The following is a 17,545-nucleotide window of genomic DNA, read 5'->3' as shown; positions in this document are numbered from 1 at the left end:
AAGTTGGAAGTCAAAGTGGTTACAAAGAAAGAATAATAGATTAATCAATTAGAGAACTGAATTTTAATTATCCCACAGAGGCTTTTTTATTTTGTTTTAGCATCCACTTAATGTACAGCCTCAGGAACGAGCAGAGCTAGTGTAAAATTCATTGTGGTACAGTACACTTTTGTCTCTGCTGTTTGATTTGTTTTCACTATATTTTGGTCTGAAGTTTGACAGAACACAACTTGCTCTCCAAAGACACCCAAACAGTAAACACTAAAAGATACAGCAAGTCAGTGATTTGTTCATTTTTACCAGGAGGGATGGCCCAATGGGAACACCCCCCTGCCCAGATGCTACTCCATGATCACAGAAATATTATAGGAATGTAGGAATGTTACAGGCAGCAGTGTGTCTCTTTGATCCTCTTGATCCGCCATGACTGCATATTGTCATGATAACGGTGACACTACCTGCAAAAACCTGGCTCTCCCTCAGTCGTGGCCTGCCTGCTCTGGGATTTCAAACTGGACTAACATGGTGGCTTGTTTGGAAACTCTTACATTAAGAAAACAGGTCAGCAAAACGTGTTTCCGAAGACATTCCTCAGAAAGAAATATGGCATGCAGTTTTTGAATCTGATTTAATTTACTCGAAAAGGGTTCCTTTTTTATTAACTTAAACTTTATTCAAATAAGGAGCAGGTAACTCTCTGGGAAAGTAATGCTGGTTACATAGAAAATGAATGGAAATGAGCACCCTGACACACCAGTGTGGACTACCAATACCCGGCCCTAAAATATTTAGCTAAACAACCGCTCGGCCCCTGAGCTCTCTCTGTTACTGGGGGGTGGAGATATGAGATGGCAAGTTAATAAGGGGAATGCATTACAAGATAAAGTATAAATCAAGGCAGAAATTACAGAAGGACAACATTTAGCTTTGTTAATATCCCTGTAAAACTCTGAACCTTGAGCTGCCCTCCACTTACAGGCTCAGAAAAAACTCTGCTGGTTTCCCTTCCAGCTGCGACACTTGACAAAGTAAAGGATACTAAAAGCTCTAATTAAACTCTTTGGGAATTGCCAGATTTCTAATTTTCCATTGAGACATGAAAACATTTCAACAATCAAAATGATTTGATTTGGAAAAAAGACTTGGAAAATAATTATCAAGGGCGATGTTTGATGTGGTTTTCATTTCATAAAAAGGAGCCAGTTGATAAAAATGGTTGCAAAAGGACTCAGATTCTATAGTACAACAATACTGGCCTATAATAAAAATGTAAGGCAGTCATTTTTTTTCAGTTCAGTTGAAGCAAGATTTAGTTTGCAATTCCACATTTTACTTCATGCCTGTGTTGTTTTGATTCTTCAGCCGTTTGTTATTGATTCCTATGGATAAGAAATACCTCTGCTCCCTCTTCAAGTGTCAAATCTGATTATCATACTGTGCAGCATATGACTGAAAGGCCCGAGTATCAACATTAAAAACAACTCACTTGAAAGAAAAAAGCAGATTTAAGGTACTGTGAAGCACACACGCTCAACAAATGCCGCAGGTATTGTGATCTACTTGTTCTATCTTTTGTTCCTTAATGTCTGTTTTTTAATATTCTGTTTATTTTTTATGTGTTTGTGTCCTTTTCTTTTCGGTTAAGCTCTTGTTTTGTTTGCTAAAAAAGCTTGAAAACCTGACTTGATATGAGGCATTGTGATTAACCATGATATTATTTTTATCTCTTTAAATCCCCTTTGCTGAAGGCAAAACTGCCTTAAAAGTTGCCTGTGAGTCTGGCACTGATGCTGTTAGAGCTGAAACTGAGGATTGTTTTTAAAATAAACTTTGAATTGTTTAATTCATAGGGTGCCAAAAGATGGATTAAATGTTTCTTTTTTATGAAATACTTATTGAACTTCAATTTACAACATGAAAAAGGACAGGGGGAAAAAAAAACAAAAAAAAAACATGTTTGACAAGTTGCAACCTGAGAGTAATATTGGTTATGCTGCTGAATAAGCCTGACGGCTAGCTGACCCAAGCTAAACCCTTACAGCTTGTGCTAAAAGCTAATGGTCTGTTCAGGTTAACTGAGCTGACATTTATAAACAGACCTGTTGTGTTTATTCATAACAGCGCAGCAATTATTCAAACAATTTTCTAGTTTTCATGTGTTACGGTTTAAGACAGTTTAAAAGGAAACAAATAATTTGTGAAATCACTTCGGGCTCCACAAACTGTGACTGGCATTCTTCACTATTATCTTATCAACCAAACAATGAACGATCAATTGAGAAATCAATCAGTTAAGCAATCAGATTAATTGGTAATGAAAAAGAAAATATTAGCTACAGCCCCAGTTACATCGATCTCATGTGTGCAAATAAATCAGGAAGAAAAGCAAAGTCCAGAAACTCTAAAAACAGAATTTTCGAAGAAACAGTGGGGCAACAAAAGGCAAAGATGAGAAAACTGAGAGAACAAAGAGTGTGAGGTCTGAGTACGATACAAACAAGAGGGAGAGGTAGATGTGTAGTGAGAAGGGAGCAGCTGCCAAGAGGAAAATATGAACAGGGGAGACAAATAACAGGTGGAGAAAACCAACATGAGGACAAATCAACAACTAGCAGGAAAGTACAGCACAGTTACATGTTTAACTTACACCTATTATTCTTAATAATTTGCTTTTACATAAAACCCAAACTTGCCAATACTTTTATTCAAAGTTTTTAAGGAGTATTTTAGGCTATCTTTGGGCTTTAGCTAGCTTTAGTTTGTGCAAGGAAGCAGCATGGTTTTAACTGAGTGGTCTCATCTGTTTACTGTAATCATACCAACAGCCCACATGCGTATTCATGTATAGGCTACTGTAACTAAAAACGCAGGGAGGGTGGGTGGCAGCATACAGTACACTATAGGCGTTAACACAAACTATGAGCTATCAGCAACCTCAGTCCAGAAAAAAATGCAACCAGTACATCTCCATGGTCACCTTCGTGAGAAAACATCACTATAGGCCTGATTTGTACTCCAGCGTCTGATAGCAGTTCAGCAACGTTGGACTGAAGCATCCACAGGATACATGCCCCGCTGCTGCTGGCGGCCTCCGACAGACAAAAAGAAAGAGGAGAAAGCAACAGAAATGGAGGGAGGGATGGAAGTGAAAAGCATGAAGGATAAACAAAAACAAACACAGACATCAAGAGTCATTGAAGCAGTGTGTGAGAGCCACGTGAGGCAGCCCACCCTATGGAGAAAACAGCAGCTGGTGTGTATACTAACAGCCCTACAGGGGCTGTGGCCTCCACAGCCCCAAATATGGAGAAGCAGAAAGGAGCAATAGGAGGAGGGCTCGGTGATGGAGGGGGATGCTAGGGGCTAAATGGGGTGAGCAGTTAAGCCTTGTTGGTTACAGTATTGGCAGGAAATGCAAGAGATTGGTGGTGGGGGGTGAAGGGTTGTACAGTCCATGAAAAAGTGACAAATACAGGGACTAATGGGTTTCTGAAGGCAAATCCAATTAGCGTAGGATTTGGTTATTTTGTGTAAATCTGACATAAGAATTCCAGTTGATTACCACATGTGTTGTATTTTTGTAGCTCTGATGTTCATTTCTGTAGGTAGTAAAAACAATGCACCCGTAAAGTTAATTGCTAACATTTGTGAAACCTATGACAAAAAAATGTCAATAACCTTTATTCCATGACTAAGATGAGATGCTGGCGAGTGTAAATTAGTTTGTTAGATAGTGAAAACGATGACAAAATGTAGCTATTCACAAAATGTATGACATTTACCCACATTTGTACATAGGTCAAAATATAAACAATGCTTCCATGTCATCGATGGACATGCAGATTGATGTGACATGTGTGGACTCCCAGAATCCCAGGTGATGCTGTCCAAAAGTGACGCCAAGTTAGTGACAATAGCATGATGGCTTAAACACTTAATTCGGCAAAGAGGAAAATGCAATGCACTATAAAGGGAGACACCGTGTGGTTACCAATAAATTGGAAGGCATACAACAAACCTGAAGAGACACCATGCTTTTAAAGCCATGGTGAGTCAACTGTAAATCCTAATGTTCAACAACCATAGCACTTTGCTAAAGTTAGGTCAGGCCACGCTGGCTTAGCCCTGGTGGAAGACAGTTTTGCGGCACCACAATTATTAGTGAATGAGCCTGGCTTTCATGCTAACTCTGGCTTGGTTGATGTGTTTGCTAATATTAGCTCTCTAGCTTCCAAGCTTGTGAGGATAAATTGCAGAGCTTGATAATCAATGTTACTACTTGGCTGGGACATGTAACCTTTTTGGTTGGGTAAATGGAATGCTGTATTATATATTGCCCTATCAGTGCAACAAATGGGGGAAAAAAAACGTGGCTAAGTTTAAAGGACTAAAAGTCAGACTGGACTAAAATGTCTTGAGTTGATGTCGACTAACACTACACTTAAACCATGATGATAAAAATAGTTCAAATGTGACTAAAACCTTCATTAAAGCCTTTTCATAAGAAGAATATGTCTAAGACTAAATCTAAAGCAGTTGCCAAAATGAAAACTGTTTGCAACATGGCGACATGGTTAAAAAGAAGCCGAAAGAGATGCAAAACATCATACTGGTTTTAAACAGATACACATGCAAGTATGACATTCTGCCGTTGATACAAACAAATCAAGATGATGATGCACACACTCACACTCAAATGACTATTTTCCCAAAAATACAGAATAGATCTGTTGTTAGTTGTAAGGAGGTGAACAAAGCAAACCAAGGAACTCTTACACTAATCTAAAGTATATTAATTGTGCGTAAATACAATCAACATATGTCACATTAGAATAAACTCTGGCTTTAGACACTTACAGTAACCTGAGTGTAATTAAATTGGCTTACTTACTCATTTTACTGTGACTGAATGACATACTATGTGACCCGGGGATCATTGTGACATATTCCTAACTGATGATACAATTATGACTGCAATTATTACCTATTAAATTATGATTATTAACATTTATTCTAATATTGCTTACTATGCTTATTTTCTTGACTAATTTATACAGTGTAGATCTCTAAACGTCTAGATGTCAACGTCTCTTCAAGCTGCTTTATTCTTTTACATATTTAATTGACTATGTCAAAGAATCCTGTGAAGCAGAAAGAATTATGGCAGTTGAAATTTTCTGTCAATTGACCGATCAATTAATCAACCAATCGTTGCAGCTTTACATGCCACAATAATATTGTGACATGTAATGTAGATATAACTCAACTTACGACTATATAATTAGTTAGCTATATATTCAAGCACATTCAAGTGCTGTACTGTGAAGCCTGTCACGCTGATGTCATAACATTAAGGAGGAATTAGCAGAGCATTACATAAACAGGCTTACTGCCCTCTATGCCCACGTACGTAAGTTATTACAAGTCTTCATTGCTACAGGCCTGCTGCGCGTATTTCTGTCCTTCATGAGTTCCACTCAGTTAAAAACTAGCAACCAGTTAGAATCCACTCTGTGCAGCAAAAATCATGAAAATTCACAATTAATTCAACTGTGAAAAATAACTCTCCTGACGAAAAACAACCTAGAGCGATCTGCTAGCTGAAAATGAAAACTGACGTGCACTGAAGTCCACTGTCACTTTACACAGGTTTGGGCTGGGCTCTGTGCTTTTGTCAAAAACTTTCTCGCTTTGGTTAAGAAATGTAAATCGGTGAAACTGGAGCGGAAAATACACTCGTTAGCAGCGGTAACTGACAGAAATGTCACTAAAGTTCATCCACAAAGCCTATTATAAACAACCACTTCATAAAATCTCCCTCACTTTCACTTATCTCTCTCTAAGCTCTTTTTATGAACCTAGTCCAAACAAAAACTTGTAGTAAAATAATAAAGTAAACAATAAAACCAGAGAAAATTCCGTTCTACAGTATTTCTCTATAGCATTGTGTACAAGTGTGTTTGTGTGCCTCTACCCCTTACTGCTCTCATCCACCATCTTCCTTTATCTTCTTTATCTCTCGCGCCTTCCCTCGCTCTCTCTCTCTCTCTCTCTCTCCATTTCAATATTGAAGAGAGTTTTATTAAGGGCTAGACTTGTGTGTGCTGAGGCGCTCTCAGTAATTTTCCTACAAAGTGCTTTAATCCATCACACAGCCAACATGTGGCCTTTGCAGCCATACATCATCTCAGCCCAGGGAGGGAGAGAGAGACAGAGAGAGAGAGAGAGAGAGAGACAGAGAGAGAGAGAGAGAGAGAGAGAGAGAGAGAGAGAGAGAGAGAGAGAGAGAGAGAGAGAGAGAGAGAGAGAGGGAGGGAGAGAGAGACAGAGAGAGAGGGAGGGAGGGAGGGAGGGAGAGAGAGAGAGAGAGAGAGAGAGAGTTGTAGTGTATTTTCTGCTCTCTCCTCCTCCTCATCCCCTTCTTCTTCTTCTTCTTCTTCTTCTTCTTCTTCTTCTTCTTCTTCTTCTTCTTCTTCTTCTTCTTCTTCTTCTTCTTCTTCTTCTCCCTCTCCACCTTCGTCTCCCACCAGAGTTTCCCACCTGGGAGGAAAACCACATCTTCTCGACGTACTCCTCAGTCGAGTCCTCTCTCTCAATTTACAAATGAGAGTGAGGCATGAGCGAGGATGGAGTAAGGGGAGGCGTGGGGAGGGGAGAAAAGAGGGGCGGTAAGCAAAGAGAGAGAGCGAAAATGAAAGAGATGGAGATAGGCGTGAGTGAATGAGTGAGTGAACGAGTGTGAGGGAGAGAGTGAGAAAGAAAGAGATAAGGAAAATGGAGAAAAGCTTTACTGGAATGAATTAAAATTGGGGACAAAAGCGGATGAGAAGAAGTGTGCCTGTGTATGTGTGTGTGTGTGCGAGCGCATGCATGTGTGTGTGTGTGCATACTATAGGCGCAAGGTGTGTGCATGTGTACTTGCACAAGGAAAAAGAAATAGGCAGAGAAGGAGAGGAGATGTGGGGAAAAAGAGAAGAAAAAAAAGCGCTGCATTTCCCAGCATGCAGCTGGTGCAGCGTTGCCCTCTGCGTTGCCCCCGGCCAACACCTGCCTCCATTTCACTCCCTCCGCCCTCCTCGCGCTGAGGAGCAGCGGTGAACTCTGGGCCCCCTGACTAATGGAATGGGCCCTCTCTTCCAACCATTAGAGGATTGGTGTCCCTTTTCGCGCCCCTGGGTGCCCTACGGTACAGCAAAGGGAGAGGAAGGGGCGAGCGAGAGGATGGTGGCACATTGGCCTTTTTACTTCAGCCATGCACACACACATACACACACACACACACCTGGTCATAACATAACAGCCCGGAGTAATCCAGCCAGAGTAAGGCTTGACATAGCTTAGCATCTGACTGAGGCTATTTCTGAGAGGATATTAGAAATTCTGAATTGGGTGAAGCGCTATGAGGTTTCAGAGAAGGAGCTCCTCTGAATGTGTACGACAGCGGCCCCGGCTGATCGTGGCGCGTTTGTGTGATTTCATTTAGCCGGTAAATCCAGTGCTCTACCTCAATTACATCTGCTTTACTCGGATGGAAAACACACCTCGCGTGTACAGAGGGGAGGAGAGGGGAGTGTGGGGAGAGGCATGGAGCGGATTGGGGATTGAATCTCTCGATGAGCTGATAGCACGTCCGCAGACAGCGAGCCAAGCTGTGCCGCAGTAATGTTATGCTAATGATATGGTAATGATATGATAATCTGCCAGCAGTATTCCACCTCACTGGAGAGAAGGAAGGGAATCTGGGAGGCCTTTCACCATTGGTTGGAGACCAGGGACTTCCTGAAGTCAGAGTTCAAGACAAAAAATGCTGCACATACACACACACACACACACACACACACACACACACACACACACACACACACACACACACACACATACATACAGGTACACACACAGGCACTTAATTCTTGAAGGAGTGATCTCAGCTAAAATAAAAACAATGCAACCCATAAATCTAATCTGGCTCTAATCGGATTTGAAAACTCATAAGTAAGCAAGAAATGATACCTGTAAACAATGCAGTATCATGTGATGTAACCTTAAACTAGGTCGGCTGTATTGTAAATAAGCCTGCAAGCTGAGCCCCCTTTTTTTCTTTTTAATCAGCGTGTAATATCAAGTCGCTGTGCTGTTGTTCTGAAGTGAAACAGAAAATCATCTACTTGAGATCGCGATCAGCTTCTCTTTTCTTTGTCATTGTGTGTGAAACCCTGCACCTGTAATGGCTGCCATTACCTGCCTTGTCGGAGCATCTCTGTCTCTCTAGCTCATAATGACTGCATTACACCACCACCACAGCTTTGGTTGGAGATGAGACACACTATTGTATGACAGTAATCTTTGGATCCACTTCAGCACTGCCACACAGCCGTAAAAACTATACGCATAAGCTTCCTGTTGTGTTTGTATTTAAATGTTGCATCATTTCACGGCATCTCATCTTCTGGGGAACGAGCAGATTTACCCTCCGATACAAAGAAATGTTCGCAAACTTTGAGCCATCGTTAAACATTTCTAAATGACCAAAGTGTAAAACAAATGAAAAATGAACATGGATAGATCACTTTGACACATTTAAAAATCATAAAGACTGACAGGAAAGGCTTCGGTGTGTCTGCTACTGAAGGGGCACCTGCAAAAAGCAAACTGCAGTGCATCGCAGCGAATCTGTGCACGTGGCATAAAGACATCATCTCAGGTTTTTTTTTTTCCTTTGTTTTTCTTTGTATTTTACAGTTGCAAAATGGATATGTCAAGTTTGCACAATGGAGAGACGCGATGACATTTTCTTGGATGCCGTGCACTAAATCAAAGAGACCAACAATATGTTGAGTGCCAGCGTGGAGACATTTGATTCCCATTCCACTCATGCGGCATTACCGCTGGAATGCCAGCAGACATCACAATCCTCCCAAGCTGGCGTTGGGCTTGTCAGACTTTTCATTCCACTTCAATGTTTTCAAAAAAAATTACATATATCACAGCAAATTGTGGCGTGTCGGCCTCTTCTTGATATTAGGATATTTGCGATAGGTTTGACTTAACAAAGGCGATTCAGTGTCAGTGACATTTAGCATCAGCCTCTGGCGACAGACAGGTAAAAGGAGCCAGTCAGCAGATTGGACCTGTGGGGATCGTCAGAGTGGGGGCTGTCTGAGGCTATTCTCAGGGTATGTTGGTGCTGGGTTGGACACCTCATTAACACACAAACACACTTAACTGCATATCCTTAACAATAGGCTACAACAGAATCACGAAACAGCATCCCATCAAGGATTGCTACAGATCTTTTACCATCTCACAAAGTCAAACCAGAATGGAAACTGCACCATGCGTCTGCATAAATTCGGCATTGCTTCTGTATATTTGAAAGTATTTTTCAAGTGGCCACTTCAGGGAGGGACTATCTGTGGTGTATGAAAGAGCAGAAAACAATGCAGGAAGAGGCAGAGGTGTTTGTGTGCATACATGAGTGACAATGAGAGAGAGAGAGAGACGGGTGGAGAGGAAGACAGACGGGGGTGGACTGTCCAATACTCTCCTGATAAAGGTCAAAGAGATGTTTTATTCATGATCCAGGCAGCAGCAGCAGTAGAGGCAGAGGCAGCGGGGCCAAGGTTGAAATGAGCTTGCGTCCCTGTTCCCCAGAGCCAACGCTGCACACAGCCTCATACCAGGCCAGCGGAAACTCCCCCAAACTCTTATCAATAATGTCAAAACATGCACGCACACACACACACACACACACACACACACACACACACACACACACACACGCCTCCAGTATCACTTATCAGTAACTTCAAATCACAGTTTTTTGACTGTCTTCCTCAATCAAAATTGATGGATAGGAATGTGCATCTGCCCCCATACAGCAAAGTGTAATACATATTAAATAACTGAAGTGCAAGTTAAGCCTTTTAGGGCAACTCTTGGTGATGTAATGTAATGTAATGTAATGTAATAATGTTTTTCACATGTTTGCAGTGCTCTGTCTATAACTAATATACTGCAGGAGGGGGTCCTAGACAGAACCATGGAGATTATCTTTAGTCAAACTTTAAAATGAAGGACAGCTGGCCGCCCAACAGTTGGCCGTCATATCAGGATTACAAGATATCAGCTATTTGCTTCAACAATTTAAATTGCGACTGTCCATATGTAATTCAATGCATGTTCGGGATCATCTGTGTCAGGAACCTGAACATATCTGTATGCTTCACAAACTGTAATGATGAATTGCTTACACAATGTTTTTTAATCAAACAGCACATTTTATCCAAGGAATCTGTGTTGATTAGTCGGTCTTTGTGTTTGAAAAGGGGAAGTTAAATAACAGAATCCCTTTTAACATCCTGACTATAATAGAGCACAGCAGGAATGGATGTCAATTCATAAGGGCTCTTACTTTTTAAATCTTTCTGATTGTGAATCTTTCATAAAAGAGAATCACAAGAAGTTCATTTCAAAATATCTCATGCCGTTGAACCGCCTCTTTGAACTCGCTCTCACAAAAAAAAAAAAAGCAGAACTACTGTACTCCACCTCACCAAGACCTGCTCCGAGCCCTTATTTCGCATTGCATTTTCTGAAGGAACTGACACACTTTCAGACTCAACAACCAAAGTAACCTTTAAAGTACTGATGTGGATAAATCACATCTAGTCTTCTGACAAATAGAAAGATTTCAGCATGACAGATTAAAACCCGGGCAAATAGACCTAATCATCTCTAAAGACATTCAACTGGAGCCTATTCTGCATATAGGAGGTTCTTACAGTAAACTAGAGGATTGCTGGATGAAGTGTGTGTATATGTGTGTCTGTCTGGGTGCATCTATGAGTCTTTTTGTGTGTGTGTATGTGTGTGTCACTGTGTGGGCAGCCTACTCGGTGCGTCTTTGATCAGATATGATATATTCAAAAATGTTGATGAAAGTCAGATATCCATCAAACAGGAAGCAGAAGTCAGCACTGTGGCAGCTCTTGAAAAACGGACTTCAATTACCGGATGTAGAAAATGTAACACTGCAGGCCCACAGGTGGAGGCAATGACAGGGGATTAAAACATGCACTGACCCGTTGTATGAACTCCAGTCTGAGCTGCTCGGCCAGAGCTCTGGCTGCACTGATGCCTCCATCCATTTGCACTGCATAGAAGACATGGCGGTTGGTCCCACTATGCCCCTCTGTGGTCACTAGTTTCCTCTGCAGCAGGCAGCCAAGCACCAGCACGACTGCCCCGAACATCGTAGCCTTTGAAAAGAGCATTCAGAGCAAGACTTTCAAACAGCAAAGAAGAGATGCACTTACAAAACTTTTCACAAATTTATGTCCATTTTTGTGTTTTAGGACACATCAGTCTTAGCCTATCTTACAGTATTGCATAATCATGTTTGAGTGCGTGTTTCTGAGTAAAACAAGTGTAAAATGAAACCTTACACAACACCGATAATAAGCATGACAGTGCAGAAAAGCATGGCAGTTGGGTTGCAACTAATGATGATTTAATTTCAGGTTAGCCTGCAAATTAACTAGTTAATGGTTTTGTTTCTGTAAAGGAAGAAAAAATGGTGATAAAGGTCCAACATGATGCATTCATATAGCTTGTTTTATCTGATCAACAGACCAAATCTCAAAGATATTCAATTTACTATTGTATATAAGTAGGAAAATAATCACATTTTCACAATCGAGAAGCAGGAAACAGCAAACATTTGGCTTGAGTAAAGAATGCAATCACTAAAATAGCCTTATCAAAATAGTTGCAGATTAATTGTATGTACTTCGCGTCAGACATCATTTTCCATTTATAAACTAATATGCAACAGTATTTAGTGTCCCACTGGATACGCTCACTCTTCATTGGTTCTTAATAATAAAGTCTAAAAACTGACATGAGAAATATCTATATTAGAAAAACACAAACACCTACGGTTTTCAATATTATCATAACACTCCAAATACCATCTAACCACACAAATGAGTTTATAGAGTGTGGGATTCAGCATCTCAGCGCAAAGTATTGAACATTGGCAATTGTGAAACAATTTGCCCACAGCCACCTCCTCTGTACTTTTGCATGAAATCCACAGTGGCTGCCACCTACAGCATGTGAACCACCCACCTGTAGCCACAGAGAGTGAAACGTCCAGGAGAAATCTTTCACCCAGTGCGATGAAAGCTAGAACTCTGGCATCGGGGGCCCCAAGCGAGACAACGCACTCTCTCCAGTTCCCAACCCACACGTTTAATCTCCTGGCCTTGATGCAAATGCTTCTGAGAGCAGAAAAACAGCGGCGCTCTCATTGTGTGAACTAACTTCCCTCTTTAAGCAAAACAGGAACTTTATCAGCCTTTTCTTTATGCCTGCACTTTCCTGTGAACGATGATGGAACTAAAAGTTGTCACCTCACTTTTCTCAGTATCTACTCAATAAGAAAAAGCACCCAATGCACTGTTATTGAAGAACATTACTTTAACTCATAATTTCACCCTGATTACATAAGTAGCTGTAAATCCATGAAGTTGGAATCAACTCATTTTATGAATATATATATATATATATATATATATATATATATATATATATATATATATATATATATATATATATATATAGCAATTATGTAAATTGTTGTATTTGACCAGTTGTTTTCTATTGCTCATATACACAAATCCTCAAAAAAGCTGCATCTTATTACAGCTGCAACTGTGAGTCTATTTGATTACCAACTATGTAGATTGTTGCTGTAGTTTAAGTCACCTTTTACTTGTCAAAAATAGAGGAGTAAATAACCCGAAAATATTCACATTTAAGAAGCTGGAGAGTCTGGCCATTATTTCTTTAAAAATAACTTACACTGACTTATCAATTATCAAAACTGTTGACAATTTATTTATTGATTAATTAACCAACCAAGGAAAGCACAATATATCTTTTTAGCAAGGAAAACACAATGTGCAAATGCTTAATAGTCTCATCGCAAGATGTCAAAAAAGGCAAATTATCACAAACAACCTTTTTGCTGCTTGATACAAATGAAAAAGTCACAAAGCTCTCATTTCCCTGGTCTAACTCACAAGAGATGTCTGTCTGCTATTACATAATTTAGTCTGTGTTTAAGGGTTTGTGGATACATGGGAGTTTGTTGCTTTTGAGTGACATGCAGGCTCTGTGTGCACAGCGAACCACAGTCAGTCTTGATCAACATATCAAACAAAGCAAGGCCTGCTGTGGTGTTTCCATGAAATCACCCAAATCGAGATTTGCTCTTTCAAAATTGAGCTATTCAAACTATCTGGAGGAACTTCCTGTATGTGACAATAAAAATACAATTTTGTGCCATTCTATTACAAACCAAACAAAGAATTAATTGATTATTTAATTGACAAAATAATGGAATAAATGATTCCAAAATGAATTGTTCTAACTCTATATCTAATCCTTGTGAATATGGAACGTGTTGTCTGCAATCTTTGTACTTTTTGCATTTGTTTGGGCCATTTCACTCCTGAAATACACCCAGTAACATTCAGTAAAACTCCAAACCAGAAGATTGAGATCTCTCGCGCTCTATATAATTCTGTTTGTATGTTTATCTGACTTCCCTTCAAAAGCCAAATGCCTCCTCCTGCAGCATTTTCGCCCCAAACAACAAACAGTGCAGCTGACCACCGTTTAAAGTCTACAGCACCATTCAGCTCCAATCTCTCAAGCCACTGATTGAAATCGATAACCTCACTTGGGGCCCGGGCCCCAGTCAATCCCACTGAGGTGCAGGGCCGGCAGCATACATCCCACCCAGCGAGGAGCGGGCCTCGGGCAGAGATGAAGTAGACAGGGAGCGAGGGAGGGAGAGAGGGAGCGCACATGAGACTGCAGTACAGGAGAGCCACATTGAACAGTGTCAGGGCCTCTGGGCCTACTGGGACGCTGATAAAGTACCTGGACATTTTTATAGACAAACTACTTATTTCCGTCCTCATATCGCTTGGGAAGACTGATAACTTTATATTCCTCTCAGGCAGTGGAATGAAAGGGGGGGGGGGGGGGCCTTTCAGGAGTTTAATTGATCAAACTGTAGCCACAAGGGTTTTTTTCTGGAGATAAAAGGGACTAGCACTCTCCCCTGTACAATACAGAGATCTTTTAGAAAGCAGACCCAATGAAAAAAGAGAATGTAACTCATTATGCAAAGTCATTACAGGCCTCTGACTACACTCCTTAAAGAGAGGGAGTTAATGGTGGAATTGTATCGTACAGGATTTCCAGAGGTCAAACTACCAGTCACAGGATAACACTATTTTACAATGTCCAGATTATTACTCCAACCAAACTTGAAGATGGCTTTTGGTTTTTAAGACAAACTTAAATACCGTGGCTATTTTCAGTGTCTGACAACCGAAAAATATCATTTCAGCAGTGTTCACCAGGCAACAACAGACCCACTGGAGTCCACATCTCCTTGTTAGCAAGCAGTCCAAAGCAGTACATAACTTTACTTTCCTACCACGGCAGAACACGTCTTTGTTTCAGTCAAGACAATAAACACAGTAAAAACAACACATCTTTATGGTTTGACTGTGTTAATTATTAGCATTTCTTATACAGGCATCATCAATTATTAGCAATATATGTGTACAAGTAAATGAAATATCCTGACACAGGGATATTTTTGTTTGTTTATCATATTGTTTTTTGTTGTTGTTCTTTTTTTTTTCTTTTTTCTTTTTTTTTTAACCAAAGGTGTTCTGTAGGTCTGTCCAGGAGGTATCATCTCGTACTCAGAGTGGAAGGGATGTTCGATGTGATATAATTTAGCAACGTTTCCCCTACAGTAACATTAAATATGGCCTGTGATGATTTTCATGCCATCCATGCCAGTTCAGGACAACTAACAATAAACAATGTTTCACACCTGGTGAAAAGAACTACAGAAGAGTCAACAAACCATTTGCAAAATGGCTGCAAGACCACCACTGTTGGCAGTTACATCTAAATCACATCAAATATTAACCCTGATAGGATTGATTAATCTGTGTCTAAAGGATGTATTCATTGTTTGCTTTGTATCTGGTTTCACGTAAACATTTGTCAAAGCAAAATGAGCTAATTTAGGCAGAAATCAGGGGGGAAACCATTTTGGAAACAGAGCTGCAGCAATGAATCAATTAATTGGTACAAAGAAAATTAATCCCCGATTATTTTCATCACTGAAGATTGGTTTCAGTCATTTTTCATTCAAAAAGTCTGAACGCTGGCTGGTTGCAGTCTCTTGAATGTACAGATTTGCTGCTCTTCTTTGTCATTCATGATAGTAAATGGACGGTCAATTTTGACAGAAGGAGCTATGTGAAGATGTCAGTTTGGGTTCTGGGAAATTGTGATGAGCATTTTTGACAATTTTTTGACATTTTAAGATTGATCCATTAATCATGAATAATCGTAAGTGACAGCTCCACTTGGAATAATGCATGGACTCTCCCAAGCTGGAATGATGGGAGGTTTTCCCAATTTTCAATGTTTGTCAATACTGCAGAAATGCAGCATAACCCCCCCCCCACCAGCAGCTCTTCTGCAGGTGACCATAACATGCAGTATGACCCTGTTGTAGGTCAGGGATGAGGGGCCAAAGAACGCTGATACACCTGCATAGGTGTCATTAGTTGTTTGAGGAGAAGGACCCCAACTCGTGGCTTGGTGGGCGAGTACAGATGGACTGTAAGGGTTAGCTTTGTTTCACCTTTTAGGGCTGGACAGTCAACAGCCTTTTTAGATTTAACCTCTGCAGATGTATCTTTTTCCCAGTCATCCGATCAGAAGATAAAGGAAACAAGACTTTTACTGGCTGGTGAATTTCTACAAAGAAGGTTAGTTGCAGCTAGGCAGAGAGCTGAACGGGCTGTGTTTAGCTTCCCAGTGTTGTCAGGTGAGCTAACTGACCACAAAGGTCTTCCTGTTAGGAACTTTTGTAAAGTCTTTTACTCCATTTTTACAGTTTCAATGGTTCACAGAGAGCAACTAATCATAGTAAAACAAATTCACATGTGCGTACCAGGCCCTGTTTTTTTTTGTTTTGTTTTGTTTTTTTCTGCTTGCACCTGTGTGACTGTATGAGTTTGACTATCACTTAATTTCCAAGGGGTGTAAGTTTCAACAGATGTTGCGGCTGCAGTAGTCATGTTGGCCACTGTATGCCTTTACACACATTAAGTTTACCACCAAGCCTCAATGGACTGCAAGTAATCACAACACCAGGTTACCTTAAAGCCCTACTGCACCCATTACAGGCATCAAATCCATCCATATTTTCGTGATATTAAGAATGGGGAGGTGGATTACTACAGAGTGCATCCATCCAGAGAATGGTCTGAATGAAGTTTCCAGGTATCAATTGTCAGTCCCAATCTTCCAACCTAGTCCAGTGCATCAAAAAGCTAGGAAGGAGTCTACATCTGATGGAGAGGAGGGGAGGGGGGCGTGAAACCGGTTCAAATCTCACTCCCTCCCTGTATTACACTGCCTTGAAAGGATTGAATGGATTTATAGCGCAGGAACAGAGAGAGAGAGAGAGGGGGGAAAAAAAAGCATTTACCTTTCCCATCCAGCGACAAAGCCTTCACACAGACGGACTGCCTCCTGTTGAAAGCAGAGCGGGAGGTCGATGCATCCTACAGAAAAAGAATCTCCCGACGCGTCCATTTTTTTTTTTATTGTCTCTCCGCTGACTCCTGGTAATAAAACGTGCAAAGTAGCGCATGCAAAACACCGCATCTATCGTGCATCCCCTCACTTGACAACGCCAAATGTGCAGGAATAACGAAGTCGACAAAACGAGCACATCCGCGGCGTGTGGCGGAAGGGGGGATTTTGAAAAAGATGTGAGAATGCATTAGAATGCAAGAAATGGTGTGATGGCGAGAGGGACTGTTGGGAGAGACCGATCTGCATATGGAAATTAGGGTTAGCGCGGATAAAATACTGCTTAAACGGCTGCATTACTTTGTATTAATTTGGGCGGGACCCCTGCAGTGAGACTGAGGTGGACAAGAAGTCACTTTGACATAGCCTATTAGAATAGTCACGGCGTGTAGCAGGTGCTCTGGTTCGGTGCATGAGAGTCCTTTCATTAGCAACTACACTGAATGTTAAATGATGTTTTAATGATAATAATTTGAACATTCGCAGTGGTAGTCGTCGCGTGTGTTTCTGCTAAGGTCCATATCTTGGATCTTTATTGCAAATATGACCACGAATGGAACGTCACATGAGAGTTGATACACATGTTTTAACTAATTAAATTAATTGAAGTCACGTGAGGTCCAAAAAGCAGCTCAGGGCAGTCACAAGTATGAAGTTACAGAGGACATTTAATGTGCTCTCATACAAACCTCTAGAGGTATCGAGCTCGAAGCTGCTTTAAACAAGTAACAGAACCACAACACGGTTCACCTGCAGACAACACGACGAAGGAAACAAGTTGCAGTGAAACCTCTTGCTCCCTGTCAAGCGATACGACAAGACCACGCCCATTGTGAAA

At 40.8% G+C, this 17,545-nt stretch overlaps 1 protein-coding gene across 5 annotated transcripts in view; it reads right to left on the bottom strand.

Annotated features, from left to right (window-relative positions):
* The window catches only part of LOC119005929 (neuroendocrine convertase 1-like), a 178,079-nt gene extending 160,550 nt beyond the window's left edge, over nucleotides 1–17,529 (bottom strand). The window contains exons 1-3 of one of the 5 annotated variants that reach the window (XM_037074058.1): nucleotides 17,397–17,529; nucleotides 16,601–16,644; nucleotides 11,082–11,258 (exon numbers count right to left, since the gene is read on the bottom strand). In XM_037074058.1, the coding sequence (XP_036929953.1) occupies nucleotides 11,082–11,258; nucleotides 16,601–16,609 (186 nt within the window). In that variant the 5' untranslated portion in view covers nucleotides 16,610–16,644; nucleotides 17,397–17,529. The other 4 variants (XM_037074060.1, XM_037074062.1, XM_037074057.1 and 1 more) reach the window with 4 other exon arrangements.
* Between the last annotated feature and the right edge of the window lie 16 nt (nucleotides 17,530–17,545).

Source organism: Acanthopagrus latus, chromosome 17 (assembly GCF_904848185.1).
Source record: "Acanthopagrus latus isolate v.2019 chromosome 17, fAcaLat1.1, whole genome shotgun sequence".
Taxonomy (NCBI): Eukaryota; Metazoa; Chordata; class Actinopteri; order Spariformes; family Sparidae; genus Acanthopagrus; species Acanthopagrus latus.
The sequence above is the reverse complement of the archived record's forward strand: the minus strand, read 5'-3'. Positions and strand labels throughout refer to the sequence as shown.